This window comes from Saccostrea echinata, unplaced genomic scaffold (genome assembly GCF_033153115.1).
Source record: "Saccostrea echinata isolate AGI-Se365-2 ecotype Australia unplaced genomic scaffold, CSIRO_AGI_Sech_v1 ptg000004l, whole genome shotgun sequence".
Classification (NCBI taxonomy): Eukaryota; Metazoa; Mollusca; class Bivalvia; order Ostreida; family Ostreidae; genus Saccostrea; species Saccostrea echinata.
Genome location: NW_026889753.1, coordinates 3879238 through 3896452, shown reverse-complemented (window position 1 = coordinate 3896452; position 17215 = coordinate 3879238). Strand labels below are relative to the sequence as shown.

Sequence of the window (17215 nt, the reverse complement as noted above, 5' to 3'; positions counted from 1 at the left end):
TTACTAGTCCTTGAAATCCATCTTCTATCACAAACATAGCGACAAACAAGATGTGTTTGTGAAACACTGATGCCCCCGTATGGCAACTTATAGCAAAAGTTAAACTTTCTCAAATGCAGATCAAATATTTTGGTACCAAAATTAAGGTCTTTAGTCTCGAGAAATATACATCTGAAAATATGTAAGCCCTAGCAGCAATCATTGAATAAATATGAAAAAGGTTAAAGATTTTCAAAAGTAAGTGAAACATCAAATAGTCAAAATTAATGGTACCCAAGGTAAGGCCTTCTCACAAAAATACACGTGAGAAATATGAAAGCCGTAGCACCAACCGTTCAAAAGTTATGGCCAAGGTTAAGTTTTTCATAGGTAGGTTAAACTCAAAGGTCAAGGTCAATGGATAACAATTGTTGGTATCCAAAGGAAAGTTTTTTCACAAGGAATAGACATGTTAAATATGAAAGCCCTAAAAAAACTGTTCAAAAGTTATGGCCAAGTTTAAAGTTTTTAAAAAGTAGGTCAAACTCCAAGGTCAAAGGGTCAAAGTTGTTGATATCCGAAGGAAGGTCTTGTCGCAAGAATTACATTTCTAAAGTATGAAAGCCCTAGCACCAAGCATTCAAAATTTATGGCCAAGGTTAAAGCTCCGTAAAATTTTGCAAAACTAGGTCAAACTCAAAGGTCAAGGTCAAAATGTCAAATATGATTGTACCCAAAGAAAGGTCTTGTCACAAACAGACAGACAGACAGATGGACGGATGGACAGGGCAAAAACTATATACTACCGAATCTTCGATACGGGGGCATAAAAATACTTCTGTATTTTTTCAACTTGAAAACCCAGTGTATAAAAAAGGACATTTTGACCCTTTTCATAATTTATAACACATGTGCACGTTACATCCAAAAACACTTCCAAAACATTGGTCTGCAAAAGTTTATACTTCCCATTTCCACAAAATCTCTGATTTTGGTATAACAGGTTCTGCTTTTAGCATTGAACCATCAATGTTAACAGTTGTATTTGTTCTTTGTGAAAAGACAGATCTTGATCCAATAGTGTTTGTCCTTTGAATCACTTCCTCTGGGGTTTGAATCGCACTTGAAGACAATGGCGGTGGACCAGGGCTTCCGATTGTTGACGCATGCACAGTAACTGGGTTCATAGGAAAAAATAATGAATTTGGAGACATTTGGTTGTTGTTTGTATTAGCTTGTATTAAAGGACCTCCTCGACTTGGTATTCCTCTCATTGCAGAAGATATAAAAGTATTTGTAAGGGATGGAATATTCCTGCTTCTTTGAATTGGTCCTAGTGGACCTAACATATTTCTAATGGGTCTTGTACCATCTTGAATACGTGTAAATTGAAGTGGTCCTGGTAATCCAGTCTGGGATGTTAATAATCTGTTTCTATTGTTATCCTGTTGTGGAAGTCGGTTAACAATGTTCTGATTTGTCATTCCTCTTGGTCTTAACGCCTGTTGACTGTTCCGTGTAAATGGTACCTGATCAACATTGTTTTGAAGTATTGACCCTAAAGATGCCGTTTGATTACGTAGTCTAAACGTAGGCCCTGTTGATACGACTTGTTGCAAAGTTCGATCCAGATTATTAAACGGAATGACAGCCATTGAAGTGTTTTGATTCGTTTCCGGAACTTGCATTGATGTTTGCTGAAATTGACTTGCTCTTGGAATCAAAGAGTTTCTGCCTAAACCTTGCTGAGGAAGAAATTGTCCAGAAAGACCTTGAAATCTTGTTTGTGGAAAAATTCCGTTCATGCCATTGGGTATTAGTCCATTAGCCAACATTCCTGGTGAAAGCATCGATCGTTCAATCTCTTGTGCTCGATCCCTTGCAAAACCCTCTTCGACTTGGGATTCTAAGAAGGAGAGATCAATTGTATCAATGGAGTTAGAATTTAGTGATGGCTGTCTGTTTCTGATTTCGTTGAACAATGATTGTTGCGTTTGTGTTGCCTGTGTATTTGGAGTTATAGTTCTATTGCCAAAGATATCTGCTGGTCGGAGATTATCAGACGCGGAACGTCGCATTCCACCAATGCCATTTGCTCTGTTCATGAAATCTGAAGAAAGCATAGCTTCAGTTATAGACGTTTGAACTGTTTCTTGTTGCAGGAGCTGATTTTGAGGATCTTGAGCCATAAACATATCCGTCAGTGCTGAAATATCCGGAACTCCAGAGGCAATTCGAGTTGGATTACGATTCAGTCTTCCATTGGTTTCTCTTCCTCTTCCATTTAGCCTTATGGAGTCCCTGATTTGTGGAGATCCCTGTGCAAGAGTCTCAAGAAAATCTAAGCTAGGAATACTATTCGAAGGCAGCCTCCCTCGCTGCGCAGAGGAAGGACCTACGTTCTGTGGAATAGTTGCCATTTCTACATTTTGAAAGAGATTGAACTGTGGATTAACTGTGTTCCGTCCTCCTGACTGTGGTGTAATCCTGTTTGGCATTTGACCAGAGGTTCGTTGCAGGGCTCTTCTCTGGATTTCTGGAATTCTCTGACGAAGTGTTTCAGCAGCTCTTGGATTTAACGCTGCATTGTTTCTTTGTCGAATGACATCAACATTTCTTTGAACACTTTGTTGTTGCGTTAAATCATTGTTTCGCTGTCGCAAAAGATCTGCGTTACCGTTTCGTTGTCGTAACAAGTCCCCGTTAGCATTTCGTTGTCGTAATATTTCACCATTATTGTTTCGTTGTCGTACCATTTCATTATTTCTTCGCCGTATTTCATTCCTCTGTAGAACTGAATCATCGGTTCTTCTTCTTAACACATCTCCAGTTCGTCGCAGTGTTTGGTCCCCATTTCTTTGGACATTTTCGACTGGTTCTATACTTCTAGGGCGTGTTACGAGTCTTTGTCTAGAAGGATCAATATTTTCTTGACGTGTGGAGTCCACATTCCTAGACCCAGTCGGTAATCTGTTTCGGACTCTCTGTAAATCAGCATTAACTCTTTGAGCAGGAATGTCTCTATTTCTCATAGACACAGTATCTACATTTCTTTGCCGTTGTGGTTCACCACTTCTTTGACGTGAAGAGTCAATGTTTCTTGAACGCGCTGAATCGGTATTTCTTTGCCTCGGCGAGTCAGCATTTCTCTGTCCAGAACTATCACCATTGCTATTTCTTTGATTTGAAGATCGCCTGCCTCCCCCTCTAAATCCTCCAAACTCTGATAAAACACTGAACAAGGAGTTCAGTACACTAGTAAATCCAGAGGAACCACTGCCAGTATTCCCTTGTTGATCATTAGTACCACGGTCGACCTGCAGAAGAGTTCTTCCTTTATGAACGATATCAGTTGAGTAATACACTTCGGATGGGGCAACTAAAGACATTATCATCCGGTTTGATCGCACAATCGGTGATGTTGACGTTTCCATTCTAGCATTATCTTGAAAAATATCTGTGGAGTTCGGTATGGTAACTGTAATATTTTCTGCAATATCAAGTCCTTCTGTTGTTTTATTTTCCAGTGTTAAATCTAGTGCAAGTTCAACATCGTTTGAAATTGAAGAATTGAAGCTGCTGTCACCCATTGACTGGTTTAATGTGTTATTTGAATTGACTGTAGCTTGGTTTGAATCCAAGACCATTGTGGAGATACTTTCTATATTCGAATTATATCTATTACCTATTTCCGGTGTCGCTGTTATTGTGGAAGAGGTTGTCTCTGTGGATGTTTTTGGCGTCGGTGTTTCTTCTGTTGCTGCTTTTGCTGTCGTCGTCGATGAAAGCATTGTTGTTGGAATGTGTGTTGTTGGGATGTGTGTTGTTGGAATATATGCTGTTGGAATGTGAGTTGTCAAAATATTTGTTGTTGTTGGAATATATGTTGTTGTTGCTGCTTTTGTTGTAGTATCAATAATATTATTTCTTTCTTGTACTTGTTTTGATGTTAACCCTGTTAGACTAAAAGATGTTGAATCAACAATTCTTTTAGTGGTGCCTTCATATTTTAACAAATCGTCTGCTATGCCGTCCACATTGTGCTGGCTTTTAGAAAGTAATCTCGGTGTATAATCTCTTAGAGTTTTGTTTATTGCTGACAACAAGGGATATTTTCCCGCTTTACAAAAGTGCCCTGTAAAGTCGTCTTGATCAAGAGCCCATATCATTACGCCAGCATAGCCATGATCCATTGTCCATTTTGTCTGAAAGAAATCCGAAATAATGATTTAGACTGACTTTAAACAAAGCTCTAAAATATTTCTACATATTTCTTCTTCAAATGTTACATTTTATTATACAATTTTATTTTTGGATCAGTTAAATGTATGATTCCAACGAATAAGAATCGACAACCTACCTTCTCGATAACACTGCGGACGTTTTCGTATCCTACCCAGTCACTACCATCATACATATATGGAACGCGCCTCTCGTCATCCCAAATTTCAACACCGTTACCATTCAAACGGCTACAAATCTACAAAAAGCCCTGATAAGACAAACGAATCCTCAGATATCCTGATGCATCAATATTGTATGCCGTAAGAAACTTGAAAATTACCTCATAGTATGCCAAAAGTCCCTTCGATTTTGTAAACGGGCCCATGGAATTGCCACTGCTACCCACAAGAGCCTGGGCCCCGATACCATTAATAGATAGGTATTGAAGCTTATATCCTCTACCATACATAGCCATTCCAATCACCATTTTGTTCCTTGATGCACCGTTACGCCTCCAGTACGCTGCCGACCATTGCTGATTTAAGAAAAGACATCAGTATGACAATACTTTGGAAACATTCATTTTAAAAGACCAGAGATTTCGTCTTATTTGAAATGCTTGGTAACTTACGACGTTTAATTGCGCCGCGTACCATCTTTCTGCTTTCCCTTTGAACAGTGGGCTGTGATGGCCGGTCTGAGCTTCCCAGGCGCCATGGAAATCGTAGGCCATCAGGTTGATAAAATCAACGTACCTTTATGAAAATTACGTTTTTAAATATCAAATGATTTTGACCACTAAAAAGCAAGGCATAATGGTCGTAACTGCGTGCATGGGAATTCAATTTGATTTCAAGCAAAACCTTTACCGTCAGAATATGGATTAAAAAAAAACATAAAAGACAATTATGAATGCGGGCATATTGTAGGTGTTTTAGGCCCTAGTTAAAAAGAAAAAAAATAATCAAATTGGCATGAATATTCCATTTCCTTGCTTTGGATATATTTTATTTTACATATCAAACATAAATGGATAAGGCACTAGGCATTGCCTATAAAAGCTTTCTTCATAAAGTACAAGGCATAAAAAGTATATTATATTACTAGTGCATATATTTAACAGGTACATAACATCAATAAGTTGTATTCAAATAACAAAAGAGTCTGAGTTTGAGCGATTACTGGTTATATGGAAAATAAATGAGAAAAACGAATTATGGGTTCAGTATAAACTGGTTGTATACGATTCATTACTTTTCGTGAGTTCATCTCATCTGTAAAACATATATCCATGAACAGAATCCAAAAGATGCAATTTTTTATGTAAGGAACATTACTGTCACCAAATAATAATAGATTTAAAGATACAGGTTGATGCAGATGCATACTTGATATACAGTTAAAAAGACTGTCTTTGTTTAAAATAACGTGGACACTCAACGAAAAAGTGATAGGGACTTTCAGCGTGAAAACCACAGTTTTCACATATAGAGTTATCTCTTATAAAATTTTTTTTGTAGATCTGTAATTTAACTACCAGCATGATTTCTTAATTGACAGTGGATAATATTTTGACTACAAATACCATGATTAAGAAGTTTATTTGTAGTATTTTTATAAGCTTTTTTAATGGTATTCGTAAAAGAAGATGGATTTGGTAAATTTCTAATATGATATGATAAATTGTTCCATAATTCAACAGTAGCTGGGAAATAACTATCCGTATATGATGTGTGGTTCTAGCTTGAGGAATAAGCATTATAAAACCATCATGATTTCTTAAAAAATATGGAATTTTATTATGAAACCAAGGAAAGAATACTAAGTTATCGAAAATTTGATGTAATTTGGGTGGAAGAAGTAGGGAAAGTTCGATTTAGAGGTTGAATGACTATAAAACCCAACTCAGCTGACCTATACTTAAGAAATAAATAACAAGTTTAAAAACTTCAATGGGAATTGAAGTGGGTCGGTCATGTGATCAAATCCTGTGAAGGCAGAAGGCCTTCTCAGAAGATTTGATCACGTACCGACCCACTTCAATTCCCATTGAAGTTTTTAAACTTGTTATTTATTACTTATATATACATTTGAGAGGGACAATCGAATGTAATCGAATATAAATATTGCACTAACTGTACGTCGTAGATTTTGACAAATTACGCTAGGTGTAAATCGGCTTGAAAAGCGGTTACGCTTCAAATTCATCTGGCAAAGGATTCTGTTTTGAAGGGAATATTCTGTGAAAGGCTACTTGTGATCAATTATAGTGAGCATATTGGTGTCTGGGAATTTTTGTATTCATGAAAACCCATATTCGATGTTAAAAAACACAAGAAATACGTCCGATGTTTGATAATAAAAAGTTGGAGGAATTTCGGTCGGAAAGGGATGGATGGAGACACTTGTCCGGACCAGATAACTTGAAATCAAGTACAAAATTTGATCAAAAACATAAAATCTACGATTTCAGTCAGGCATATTTATTAATTTATGATGTTGACATGGAGACACTGGCGACAGCTTACATTGTTAAGACAACGTCACAACGATCTCGATGATGGAGGTGTGCCTACCGAACTTCCAAAGTGCAGTGTTTGTCAGCTGTTTGTGGCGTAATTGCATTACATTGATGTTTTTCAACAGATTTTCAAATTTATTGTGAGTAAAGTTTAATGAAAAAAAATTATAGCATTCAGAGGTCTGCAAGAAAAATAAGGGTAAACGTTGAGACTATGCAGTTCAGACATGAAACTTATAACACGTAGTTAAAATCGATCAAGGACTGTATTAAATACTCGTTTACATTGTAAATAAAATGATTATTATTTTACTTGCGTATTTTGTACATTTTTTATGCATGAAAAACATGCTATATTGCTAAGTAAGTCTTTTTATGTAGATATTACTGCGCTGTGTGATTAGGTCACGTAATGACCTATGACCTTCGAAAAACTTCATACAGGTATGAAGATATTTGCTCTCTGCATGTTTATATAAGAGAGAGATACCACAAATGTATATATATGCAATTACAATGATTGCCTTGTGTCCAAGTAACTACTGGTATTCAGACCATTCTGATAATATGAAGACAAAAAAGACCAACATTTGTACTTTAAAGTAAGCCCTTCTTACGACACGATTTTGGCAGTACCATCCCATGTTACTGTGAAAAAATTCTGACCCATAAATAAATTTCTTACTTTTCAAAGTGACCTTGATTTTCTCAAAATGTTCATGGGTCATGTTCTAACGTCCTCGAAAAGTTTTTAAAATTGTTTCGCAAAAGGTAAGTATTGTGTGAATATTTTTTTTTATTTCTCCTATGAAAATGGCTCAATAAACTTATATTTGATTATGAAGCTGCTCACACAGACTAATATATAATAATATATATAATACATAAGTAAGGCAAATCTCACTCTTTTTTTCTAATAAGCATGCATCCAAGATCAATATCAATTCAACTTTAGTTTAATAAAGTAGGACTTATGGCTACTTGGGAATGGACCTGCTCCAAACAAATTTAACCTCCCTGGCTGGTCACTCTACCAGAAAATGTAGGGCAGTTCCAGCATCCGAAGGAGTTTGGTCGTGTCCACCCCTATTTTCATCATCTGTGCAAGATTATTCATACCAGGCCATTTAGTTAATATTTACTCATCTGTAAAATGTAGGTCAGATCGAGTATCCGAAGCATGGGAATAGACTTGCTCGTTAAACTTTAGCCGGAACGCCGAACACCACAGGAGTATAGCATAAGCTCATCTCGATTTCGTCGAGGTGAGCTAAATAGCTAAATAGAATTGTAATGTTTTGTGAAGAACAAATGTTGTGATGAGCAAAAAAACAAATAGCAAGTACAATGTAATCTTATCTTTTTTTTATTGTAATTGCATATTTTTGATAGTAAATATTTTGAGAGTGAAGATTAATATTCTTTATCAAAACAAATTTTAAAAGTTCCAAATCAAACTCGAGATACATCTATGTTCCATAGTAACCTAGTGTGTTTAGGGACGTGAACCCCAAATCACATTTTTTTTCTTTACCGCAAATCCTTTCAGATATTCATAAAAGTGACCACTATTTATAATTTGCACGTATATGAGCAATTCATTCCGCCCACTACAGATACACGACAAAATCACAGAAACCGAGTCTTGTGGTACAGCTCGTGGACTATTTTGCGGTGTCCCACAGGCCACGCTACCGCTTGTGAATGATAAAATAATCCCCAGTTATTTCATAGTAATCCGTAGGCAGTTATTATATCTGTGACCTTAAAGAAATAACAACGGTGCAAATGGGTTAACAGGTTAAAGGGTTTGAATTTACTTGTAAACCACAATTAACGTTGGCAACCATTATTTACTTCAACTGGACAAAGGAACTGATTATAAAGATACTTAACATGAAAAATATGGAGAACAGTATTCAAGCTCAAAAGTCCATTAAGGAGGCTGGGGGTCAACAAATTAACCATCAGATATAACTTTATTTTTTAGATATGATATCTTAAGCTGTCAACTATCATTTGGCAAACAAAAATTTCATACATTTTAGTTTTAAAATTTGATCATTTTTGTATATCTTTATATTGAGCTCTTCTTCTAAAGGAGATCAATATTGTCTGAAAATGGCCACAACCACCCAGCCCTCTTAAACAATACAAATTTTGGAGCAGAACAAACACGGACCTCTAAAACATCAGAGGTGGGATCAGGTGCCATAGAGGAGTAATGAAAACGACATATACATGTATAGTCAATTTTAACTTGTTTACACCAAAAGCTAAGTCTGTGCACAGGAAAGTAGACTAAAGAACATAAAATATAAAGGGTCCGTCCTCTGTCTTATCTTGAATATCGAAGGATGGGTGAAATCGGCAAACTCAAGAAACACCGGCAAGAAATAAAACGATAATGTACTATTCTGTTCTCTGCAAAGACCGTATTTTTAATGCTGCATGCACAACTTAATTTGGTATTCACTGTATTGTGAAGTTTCATTAATATTGCTCCAGCCATCTACAAGAACCCGTGCAGACAAGGTTGTTGAAAGGTTGAAGAAAGCCAAAAAACGAAACAAATTTTATATCTCCCCCAACTTCTCTCCGGGTGAAAAACCAATATAAATTTTAAAAATAAATTTAAAAAAAAATAGCTCCCTGTTTTAATTTTACAATCAGCTGAGAAGTAAAGAATGACATGCTAACCTGTTGACTTCCGGTATGTTGTATCCGGAATTAATCCTTTCCTCGCCCACGGGGACAGCTATCGCCAGCAATAGGGGCTCTCTCCCGGTTTCTCTAGCTTCCTTTGTGAACTCGGATTTCAGTTTCTAAAACATAATACAGAAAAATTAATGCTAAAATAATATAATAAACTTCGGACTTTCCACTAAAAATGTATTCTTTTCAAAATTTTCTTCAACTTAAATTTCAATTGTGAATCCAGAGATCCCGATGTGTTGAAATATAACATATAACTCATGTTTTTCATATTACGCTTAATGTTAAATTATTGCCGGTTCGCTGATTAACATCAAATTAATTGACATATTTTTTAATCTCGTTAAATTTAAATAAAATTAATTCAAAGAACGATAACATTAATTTAATATTAAATGAAATAAATGTGAAAAGGCGATTGGTTATTATATGATGTTCAGTATGAATTTTATGTGAAACTCAAAACGTATGTTGAACATATGTTTGAAACAACCATATGTTTAAAATATGTTCAACATATGTTAAACATATAGTTACCACAAACATATGTTCAACATATGTTTTGAGTCTGCTATGTGTTCAACATATATTTGAAACATATGTTTAACATGTATTTTAAGCATATGTTTAACATACTGTCGAAAATTCATATGGTCAACATATGTTTAACGTATGTTCAACATATGTTACTCGAAACATATGTTGAACATACGTTGCAATTTTACCTATGTACGATATGATGGCCAAAAGCATTTAAAAAAAACTGTTCAACTATTGTGCCTCTTTTTTATATCCCCCTTTGAGTCATTCTCCCAATTTAACATTAATCGTAACTTTTTTTCTCGCTAACCAGCCTTCTGAGCCTTGATATGACAATTTCGGTAAATCTTGCTTAACTCTGGATCTACCAATCCAGATTGGATAGTGTCCTTAACTATGTTTAGCTATGCATCTAGAATTTTATTACGATTGTCAATCTGCTATCTTGTACATGTAGTTCTCGAAGCATTTTCTGTCAATGGGTTCACTATACAAGGAAGCTCTCTTAAACTTTTTTTCCAAAACTATTTTTATCAAAAATACATGTACGTTTTAAGATTAACGTACTGGTATTCTATATCTGATAGTTATGAATACACTTCTGAGATTCAAGCTCAACATTATATAATTATGGTTAACGCAATAACGCTTGCATTTGATAAACCAACACAAAAACTTTATGCCATTACATATGTAATATTGTCAACACAGAGACAAAAGGTGTAAATTATCATGGAAAAAAGCAAATAATGGCTTATAAACCTGTTCATAAGAGAGTTATGTATTAGATCGATGAACCTCAATATTCATTAATACATGAATCTACTGATTTATATAGAAAAAAAAGCCGACATAAAGCATCTCCTTTGCTGACGCAAGCTTATTTTACTTTTTTCACTCATCACATTGAATATACTGAAGAAGACGGTTTCACATAAATGTTTTGTGTTTACAATGTATCAGCTTAAAATTGCTTTAAGCTACCTTAAAATCAAAAGTTGGACGAAATCACTTTGTGTATTAATTATCATCAATTGAGTTTCTAACACAAAACGAACTTGTTTTTTTTAAATTTTCGTCAAATTAATTTCGATTTTAGTATAATTAGTTAATATGCACATTCGAAAAAACAAAGGCATTTGGCAGTTTCTGCTAGGTAGACACTGTGTATTCTATTCTGATCTGAAAATGAAACTTTATTACATGTATTGTGAAGTGCACATATCAATCAAAAAAAAATTATTTTAACTCAAGTATCTGTCGTGCATGGACAGAGCCATTAAAGAGAATACTGGTTGGGTAAAGTTACAAGGGGGTCTATTAAGGGTTAAAATAAAAATGAAACAGGTCTAGAATAAAGAGCTCTTCAAAGCTTGGAACTCTTTGGGTTTACAATCATATGCACAATGGACCCAATAAGCATGAAACTTAATTATTAGCTTAAATTAGTATTTTTGTGTAGACTTTGACCAACATGCAAAATATTATGTGGAATTTATCACTTCCACGGGTCTTACTTTGAGCAAATGTATAAGATTTTCTTTATCTTCAGGAGGCCCGCCCCTTGACCCTGGATACTCCCAATCCAAATCGAGGCCGTCGAATCCTCTTGTTCGTAGATATTGTATGGTAGTGCTGACAAACTCATCTCGGCTCTCATTGGTGGAAGCCATTGTGCTGATTGGTGCGTTTCCCTCCGTCCAGCCTCCTATGGCCAATAAGGTTTTAAGCTTTGGATTTTTCCTTTTTAGATTATTTATTCTTGCATACCTTAAAACAACCAAGAAAATGGTTTTTATTATCTGTAAACAGCCGTACACGTATTTTACTCAATCGCATTATTTTTAAAATCAATATTAATAAAAACTTTTCTTTGGCGAATTGCAAAATGCAGACCCATCCCGGATAGGAGTCCATATAGATGGACTAAACCTAGTTTTACAGTTAATAAACTAGGTTTATCAATTGTGAACTACAGTTTACGAAGTGATTCTAAATTGTTACTAATAACTCCGTTTACCCTTTAACTTTAGCTTACAATTGATAAACCATGCAAGTAAAACATGTCAATTTCGTGAATTTGACGTGTCATAGACCATTACTACTCTATATTTAAAGATCATTGCAAAAATCGTTCGATATCATGTACTATTATTGTCCACGATGATTGTTTGATACTACCCCTCTGTACATTTTGCTTCCATCTGTGGACCTAACTCTGTCCACGTTGATCAGAATTTGAACAGATTTTCGGCTTACATCTTCTCCACGTTTTGTTTGTTTTTAGCGGGAAAAGGGTGTAAGAAGTAAGAAGATGGGCGAACGAGGCGAGCGCAATGCCTATAGTGCAACAAAAATGAAGGTGAAAAATTCTATCTCAATTATAACAAAATTTCTTTGGTATTTCTTCTAAAATTAAAGTATACTTTATGTAAAATCTCCACAATTTGCAAAAATCCCACTAGAATTGAAATTATTTGCCTATGAAATAGCATACACACACTAGAGAGGGCATAAAGTAACATTTTCTCATACTAAAACACAATTTTTCGATATGAATGGGTCTTCGCTCCATATTTTTCAAAGTTTATCCTCAAAGTTTGCGAAAAAATATACATTTTTGGTCAACAAAACATGGAACAAAGACCACTATACTATAAAAATACACTTTCATGACACAACATTCTCATCTTTCCGAGAAATACTTGAAGTTCATTTAGTCAAGGGTCATATCACAAACAAAAAAATCATAATCAATTTGTGAATTAGTATTTAAATGCTGCAATTCATTAAGAGCTGTGTAGTGTAGTGGTTAGCGTGTTAGTCTCGAAGGAAAATGATACTCAGGATTTTTATTGCTAGGATTCGAACAATTTTTAACAACAGAATAATTTTTGCCGAGAAAATTTTCCTTAGAAAAGTTTTGTTTATCATAATTTCATAAATATCAATGATGAGAACTTTACTCTAAATACTAATTCACAAATTGATTATGATTTTTATATATCTGAAGCCATATATAGGCATTCTATGCGACTTGTTCACCCATTCTCCTTTTTGCCTTTAATTAAAATCGTAAATGATTAAACTGTAGAAATAACAAAAACGATGCTAAAACAACATTGCCCATCTCTTTATTTAATAAAGTTTATCAATTTTGAAATTCGTCATAAACTCCGATGCAAAAAGAAAACTTCCTATCGGTCAACACAAAGCTTAGTTAGAAATTCATAATTAAATATTTATCCACAAAAAACACTTAATTTGATGATTTAGTCTCGCATCAAGTCCAATGCGTATGTTCGCAACGGTTTCAAAAGGGGGGAGGGGGGCTTCCCAAAAAATCTGATAAAAAATAAATACACATTATCATACAGGGCCCATTCACTAATTATTTTGTCCTTACATTGAAATATTTTTTTCACAATAATTTTCTATGTTTCTGTAATATTTAAATAACCTTACTGCATCAATAAATATTGGCTTAAAACCTTGTGATCTTGAATAATAAATAAATTTTTTGCAACTAACAAAAGAAAAATCAAAATTGAATTTTTTTTTCTTATTTTTTATTATTATTATTACTATATATATATATATATATATATATATATATATATATATATATATATATATATATATATATATATATATATATATATATATATATATATATATATATCTTCACCTTTTGGTATATCCTTTTTTTTTGTTTTGTTTTTTGGATAAATTGCATGATTAACTGTCATATGTCTACATTTGTGTACATTTTTTTCATTTTAGAAAGTGCACTGTGCGAGTGTGTTTAAGTGTGGTGGTGAGTGGATGTAAATTGTTTGGTATGTGTTTGTATATATAGATATGAAAAAAGGCTTCAAAATAAAGCATTAAAAAAAAAAATACTGTCCAAAAACTGGGGAACCAATTTCCCAAAATAATATGACAAGCAAAAAAAAATTATACTGCCAAAATCCTGGAATTTACCAGTGCCGGGGGGGGGGGGGGCACACCAGCATCTATTAAATGGAAATTTACTACAGCAAAAGACGATACTCAAAAAAAAAAAAAAAATGGGAGGGCGCGTTCTATGGCCTGGTTCGTATGAAGAAATACCAGTATATCTGGGTCATTTGCTCAAAAAAGTACGCGGAACTTCAAACTTCAGGAAGAAGAAAAGAAGTTTATTTCTTGGTCAATAAGATGTTGGTTTACTTCCTACTAATCGAAACTACGTCAAAAAGATATTCTTTAACCAATGAAATAGACAAGGTCAGTCATAAAACGGCCATTTTCTGCGCATTATCTGGCCCAGGCGATGCGGTAGTGCGGGTTCACACTTGAAGACGTGTTCAGTGACTAATCAGGTGATCAAACGCCGATTGGTCTTTCCATTGGTATCTCTCTTGTCAATGTATATGACGACATTTAGTTCCAAAGTCTTGTACTATCAAGTATGATATTATATTATAATAAAAAAAAAATGGAAAGTATAAAAATCAACGTCATGTCAACATTTTTTTGAAAATATTCCTATTAACATTTCTTTCAATGAAAAATTGTTAAATTCACTGATACCTTGACAGACATCTAAATATATTATAAGACAAGGATGAATGAAAATTAATATCAAGATTGAGTTTGAGACATGGTTTAAATGACAGGCCCGTAGGAAGCAATTTCAGTTTGGGGGGGCACAGCCAAACATTTTTCAGTTGACAGTTGAGGGGGCACTACCAAAAATTTTCTGACAAGCAAAAAAAAAAAGGTCATCAGGCGGTTTTATTGCGGGGGCACAAGCTTATAGTATCTATGTTTATTATAGTAATCTATATATCGGCAAAATTATTGGGGGGGGGGGGGGGCACGGCCCCCCCGTGCCCCCCCCTCCCGGTTCCTACGGCCATGAATGAGGTAAAATTTATGCAATGTCAACACAATTTCGCATGAAATGAGATGTTTTTACAATATGTACACTAATGTCGGGGTGGGATGGAGGAGAGGAGGGTGGGGTAAATCAATATTTAGATATGATCGTAAGAAGGATTGATAACACAACCTGACTTCTTTTAATTGTACGTGTTAAGCGGTTCACTTTCTGATTTCTCCTTTTCCAGAATAATAGGAACGTTATTTAGGAACCGAAATGCCATTTTCAATGAAAAGGACATCATACAGGCACGTAGTATGGGGGAGGGGGGTTATGAGTAAGAAAATGTTTATTGAAAGACGCCCCCCACCCACCCACACACGTTCTGTTGCAGATTGGTAAAATTCTCCAATTGTAGTGTCTCCAAAAATTCTTATCAAAATGGTTGGACCCCCCACCATACCCACTTCCCTCCATTAACACACACACACACACACACACAAACCATGAAAAAAGATTTTCGAGTTTGGACAATCAGCCTTCTCTTCTTGTTTCAGATTTTTCACGTAAATTAACTTTTTGCTGCCCTCCCCACCCCCTTTCAAAAACGATGTTATATGCCTGTTACATAAATGCAGTCAAAAAGTACTGTAAAATAATAATACAAATATACGGTTAAAAGTATTACATCTACTTACATTTTACGCTAGTTCAACTTCGGCGTACTTTTTTTAACAAGTAGAACAGGTTAGGACGTGAACCCTTATTTATGGCTTACCGGACGTACTTTTGTCACACTCATAAATATATACGTGAACATTATCTTCATTTTATTTAGACTTATCACAAACTTTATAGAATTTCACATCGCTTGTATGAATTAGAGTAATATGTCTGAAATAACCCTCATGTTATTTTTTCTACTGAAAGAAACCGAATTTTTTAAAATCTTTTTTTGTAAATCAAAAGAACTAAAATAATATTTGCCTTCTGAAGACTAAAGATGTCATTTTTGCACATGTGCATATTAAATCTGTTCTAGCTAAAGATTGGAGATATATACATATAAATTGTCTGGATGCATCGTCGCAAATCAGGGCCAAAATTACGATCCTCTCCCATTCTGGAGAGCTATACTAGTATGCAGGCTCCAGACCATTTGCATGGATTGAGATAAAGAGCTAAGAAGACATCTGGAAAGACCACTGTGCTAGTATCTAATATTCTTTTGTATCTGGAAGATACAAAAGCTACAAAAAGGGGGGTCAAGCCATCAACAAAATGTGTTTCCCGGTAAAAATTTGTACATGTAGAAACCACTTTTGTCCCTTTTGACAGCAGGGTTCCCCTTCCCAATAGTCAGTATAAATAGAGAACAAATATATTTCCTTCAGATTAATGAAACGGTCTCTAAACTTCGAAACATACATGCCCTTGCTCCATTCTGTTGATTCATCATTCCATTCCACGGCTTCGATCCTGTTCCCAGAAGTCTTTGCAAAAGCAAACACAATGTGAGTACACAGGAAAGGATCCACGTTCTTTGGGGTGAATTTTCCGAGACCTGTTCTATACTGAGACCAGTTTGTATAGTAACAAATGCGTTTGTAGTCCTGTTTTTGTATGGAGACGGTGTGTCCTGATGATAACACTGGGATAAAAAAAAAAAGCAGTGTGAGAAAATTCGCATTCTTAATCTTTATTAAACAATTTCAAGTTATATTGTTCTGATTAATCGAAATCACTTCCAAAAAAATTATACAATTACAAATTGTATAATCTTGTCCGACAAAACTGTTACGTCCGTAGGTTATTTTGTTATGAAACATCATCCTCCGGCAGGATTTACTTAGAGATGTGTTACTGCTTAATTGTAAATTTGTACTAATAGATATAGTGGAAATATTATGACAAAATTAAATTAATTAAAGCTTCACTCGAGGTGCATTTAATATAACTACGGTGGTTGAGGAAAAAAATTATACTCACCAACAACTACGATCAAAACTGAATACAGTGAATTCATTTTTCCGACAAACGAAAATTTTGCACACAGCTTTAAGAAAGAACAGCTTAAAAAAAATCCTCAATTAAAAATAAACATAAACAATCAATTAAAAAGATTAATTCCAAAGCACAAATCGGTCATAGGACTGCATTATGGTGGGGGCCAGTTCCAGTTGAATATCTACATGTTAACTGTGGTCCGAGACACGAGCTGGGCCCCCGATCATGGTGTAAAGCTGCGCATAAAATCGTCCACGAACAATCCTGATGACATGTTGTTATTTGCCTTTATGTCACATTCATCATAATCGATTCCTTGCCGAAGTCATCAAAGTGCCAAAGAAATACAGAGCATTAGTAAT

At 34.8% G+C, this 17215-nt stretch overlaps 1 protein-coding gene across 1 annotated transcript; it reads right to left on the bottom strand.

Moving 5' to 3' along the window:
- Nucleotides 1-890: 890 nt before the first annotated feature.
- LOC133179255 (uncharacterized) lies at nt 891-16482 on the bottom strand. The gene is made up of 7 exons (XM_061314044.1): nt 16275-16482; nt 11497-11749; nt 9425-9549; nt 4835-4958; nt 4544-4738; nt 4340-4459; nt 891-4184 (listed from the first exon to the last, which is right to left on the bottom strand). Coding segments are annotated over exons 1-7 (4065 nt in total). The 5' UTR covers nt 16277-16482; the 3' UTR covers nt 891-938.
- Between the last annotated feature and the right edge of the window lie 733 nt (nt 16483-17215).